General features: G+C 37.0%; 1 protein-coding gene across 1 annotated transcript; it reads right to left on the bottom strand.

Annotated features, from left to right (window-relative positions):
* Positions 1 to 328: 328 nt before the first annotated feature.
* On the bottom strand, positions 329 to 2,849 carry LOC145634916 (9-cis-epoxycarotenoid dioxygenase NCED1, chloroplastic-like). Its single transcript, XM_081686248.1, has one exon. It carries the CDS (start codon positions 2,486 to 2,488, stop codon positions 698 to 700), a length of 1,791 nt encoding a protein of 596 aa, XP_081542374.1. The 5' UTR covers positions 2,489 to 2,849; the 3' UTR covers positions 329 to 697.
* Positions 2,850 to 4,430: the final 1,581 nt, after the last annotated feature.

Below are 4,430 nucleotides of genomic sequence, written 5' to 3' on the forward strand. Positions count from 1 at the left end.
GAAAACAACCTATTATCGAGGAAAATCTCGATCTTCATTATTTTGTATCAAAAATTAATCGACTTATTTTAAGGAAACTAATAAGCTTCTTAAATCCGAAAACAAAGCAATTAAACTGCTGATTCAATTTGTTAGGGAATTTTGATCTGGAAAAATGGTGTTATAATTGATCAATCGCTTGCCTAAACAATAAAATGAGCAAGGCAGCAGAAACTTCAGCTGCAAAAATTGCAACACAAATAGTTATCTACACTAGTGATATTTCACACTTCACTACCATTTAAAAAAAAAAAAAAAAAAAAAAAAAAAAAAACTAACTAATTCCTAACTTGTCCTCTACTAATGTCCAAATATCGATCTAATTAAAGTTGTTGGTCCTCCAACAAAAACAAAAAATACCATCTAAGCCAAAAATGTACTCCTCAAAGTAATAACATTTTTGGCTGAAGTAGATGTCTAGGAAGTATCGGGACCGGGGAGGCGGGGATGCTTCGTTTCATCCGTCATCTCATCATGTATAATTTTTACTCGTCCTTTCGTACCAGAAAAAAGAGAAAATAAAAAAGGAGAGTGAAAACTACTCTTCCTATTCGGAAATGATTGTCACATAATTGGTTATGTAATGTGACGAATAATTCCGGACGGAGGTAGAACATAATAATATGCGGCCTTAACTTGGACGGAAATATGAAATCCGTTAAGCTTGATGACTCAAATCCTCGGATCTTACAAAGGTACCGTGAAATCCATACGGAACTCTTGAAGGCAATTGAACGGACGCTTCAAGCTCTAAACTTTGTGCATTTACTATCAATAATTCCGAAGTGCATTTCTCTTCGTCATGAACAAATCCCATGACGTACCCATCATCTTCCGTATCTTCCAAAATAGTATTGTTGCGGGGTAAAAAGAAGGGTTCACCACCGAACTTTTCACCACCATACATAAACTTTTTTACCTCACCTGTGACCAAATCAACCTTGGCGAACCCGGAGACCTTAGGCCACGGCTCTGCGATCGCCAGGTAAGCGAACCGGGTTTTTCGCCCTAGTAAGTTCCGGTTCACCATACCAGCCTCAAGATTTATATGACTATGCTGTGTTAAGTCAATAATAGGTCGGCGAGTCGACTCACCCGTCCGTAGATTAAGCCGGATTTCGGAGAGCACACTCTTAAGACACTCGTCACACTCGTTGAAAATCGAGTCGGGCGGAGTCATACATGATCCAATAACAACAATCTCCTCCGTTTCCGGCTCTTCCCAAGCATTCCAAAGGTGAAAACAAAATGTATCTTCTGAAGTCACCCATGTAATATCTGACGCATCAGTAGCATCCTTACGCATAACACCAAAACGCGACGTTTTGTTCTTGTCGTACACAACGGGTGATCCTCCTGTGATCATCTCCTTCATCTTGAACACAACTTGTTGGTCAGGGATTACCACAAAGTTTTTTGTAATAGCGAAGTCATGCATCATGGTAGGCTCATTTAATGGGATATCAACGTCGGGTGATTTTTCGCCGTCTTGCGTGAACTTGAAGTACTTGAGATACGGCGCTTTTAAAACGTCGTAGCTAAGAGCAAACAACTCTTTTGTCTCAGGGTCGAGTTTAGGGTGAGCTATCATCGTCGATGTTAGCTGACCCTGGAAATCAAACCGCCCTACTGTCTTAAGGTCACCCGAAGGGGTGACCCTAACTTGGTAGGGAATATCATCCTCGGACATAGCTAGTAACCGGTCATTAAAATAGACCAAACCAGCATTAGCAACTCCCATCCCATGTTCATTATCTAGCAAACCGAAAAGTCCTCGAGAGTAAAACAACATGAGTCTAGCAATCCCCGAATGTCCGTGAAGCTCCCCAATGGCCTTCGGAAACACGGATCGTCCATAGTCTCGCTCTTGCGCTAGCCTGCTGGTTTCCGTAAACCGACAGGCGTAGCTAGCGACACCGTCGTGGATTGCTACTGCATGGACCATCCCATCACCATCGAAGAAGTGATGTCCCGCGGTTGGTTCAAACAATGGGTTAGCACCGTTTCTTACGTAAACACCGTCAATGCAAGCCGGGATTTCACCGCTTACAGGGATAGCTTGTTTAACAGGCATCTCTGGTACAGGGGCGAAGTTCCCAGCTATTTGCACCTGGGGGTCGGACGTCTTTGGTAGCGGTTGAGACCACTCTCGGGATACGAGAGCAGTTTCAACCATGTCTAAGGCGGCCGCAGCCGCCTTCTGGAAGATATTCCACTTCTGAACAGGTTCAGGCTTAGTATTAATAGAAATGGTGTTGTTATTTTTGTTTTTGTTATCTTGTATTGTGTTTGGAAAGTGAAGAATTGAAGGAGAAACAGTGGATTGTAGAGCACACTGAATTTTATTATTACTCCGCTTTCTCGATGCGCCGGAATTGAAGGCTAATTGGGCCTGAGAGGCCCAACTAGAGTTAGAAGTAGAAGGAGTTGTTCCTGCAGGATTCATCATGGTATTTCTGTTGTTTGCCTATCTTTACAAGATTATAATAATTCTTTTGAACTTTATAAGCAAGCAAAGAGAAGAAAGAAAAAGGAAGTTTAATTTGTTTTGAGAGAGAGAAAGAAAAAAGCGAGAGTATTGAGGAGAGAGAAAGAGGAAGAAGGGGTATAAATAGAAAATGAATGGGGGAAGGTGATGGAAAAAGAGGTCCAACTCAGATAGTGAATAGAAGACCACGTGGTGGGATATGCGGGAGTTAGCGCATATAAAGGGGTATTTTTTATTTTTTATTTTTTCTTTCTTTTTAACGGGATATAAAAGTTTATTAAATATTTATATGTATTACAAAAATCATTTACATTTTGGAGCGATTGATGTATACATACATACTCTCACTAAGTCACTATGTATTCAAGAACTGATGTTATCAATTTTAATTTCGGGTAACGGGATATACACGCGCACCACGCACACACTTATTGTTTCTTTTATACCAAATCAACCGCCGGTTAAGTCTCTATATAATTGGATTTTCTTTGAAAGGCTTTTTTAAACTTTGCGATTGCATTGCTCGCTGCAAAAAGCATGTGGGTATAATCAATTATTTTTGAAAGGTAAAAAAAAAAGTGTATAGTCAATTACATGTTTACCGCATGTTATAAAAAATATTGCTTTCGCTAATTCATTGCATTCAGTCTTAAGTGTTAAACTTGTTGAATCCCTTCTAGAAACAATGTGTAATTATTTAGGGAAAACAACATTTTATAAACCTCTTCTACTATAAGGATCTGTTCACATTTATTGAATTGAGTTAAAATGAACAAAACTTGATAGAGTTGAAATGAATATTTTATCAGGGAAAGAAATTAAGAGCTGAACTAAGGACATGTTCACATGAACTGAAATAAACTGAACTGAACTGATTGGAGCTAAATTGAAATGAACTGAACTGATTGGGCCTGAACTGAACTAAACTTAAATGAATAGAGCTGAAATGAATATTTTATGAGAGAGAGAAATTAAGAGCTAAAGTGAACTGAATTGAATTAGTTGGAGCTGAAATAAAGTGAATTGAATTGAACTAAACTGATTGGAGCTGAAGTGAACTGAAATTGAGGTGAAGTGAATAGACCCTAAACTGAATTGAAATTGAGGTTGAAATGAACGGGCCCTAAGTGTGTAACTTACGTTAAGGAAATTTTCGTTTGTGAATTACATTATCTAACTTAAGCATCTACTTGTTCATTGTTTTACTGCTTTTAGCTTAGCCTCATCTGGTGTGATTTTTTATTTTGATTTTAAAATTTTTTCCACACTTTAACATTACTTGACATTCCTTTTTTTTACCTTTAAAAAAATAATACTCTTCATTAAATATAATTTAAATTTAGTAAAATTAATTTTAATTTGCAAAAATAAAGTGAAAGCTGAGTTCAGAGTGTTTAATGTAGTTCAATTTTGGGATAAAGCTCTACTGGCAGTCACTGATGGCTTATTAATGAGCATAGGAATGTTGTCAATATTAGGATTTGACATATATAAATAGGGTAAACCGTAAAGTCAAAACTGGATGTATAAGTTACCCCGATGTAAAGTTAGCTTATCTTGATATGAATAAAAGTTATCTAATAAATATAAGTTACTCTAATGTAAATAAAATTTATTTATGCTTTATTAACAAAAGCTACCTCGATATACAATAATATTACTGTATGTAAATCCAATATATACAAAGTTTTTAATGATATTGGGGTAATAAATGTAAGGAGGAAGTGCCATTGAGTTGGATGCAATAATGAAAAATAATCATCTTCAATTAGAATTAGGGTGTACTAGCAGCTATGCAATTATATTGTTGGGTAATAATAAAACCATCATTAGAGGTGTCAAAATTGACTCAATCAATGCGATCTGAAACTGACCTAAAAAAATAAAATTTATATTTTAACTT

Source organism: Chenopodium album, chromosome 6, assembly GCF_948465745.1.
Source record: "Chenopodium album chromosome 6, dcCheAlbu1.1, whole genome shotgun sequence".
In the NCBI taxonomy this organism is placed as follows: Eukaryota; Viridiplantae; Streptophyta; class Magnoliopsida; order Caryophyllales; family Amaranthaceae; genus Chenopodium; species Chenopodium album.

Bases quoted from the DNA above. Each gene is read 5' to 3' on its own strand.
- LOC145634916 (XM_081686248.1), bottom strand. From the start codon at position 2,488: ATGATGAATCCTGCAGGAACAACTCCTTCTACTTCTAACTCTAGTTGG.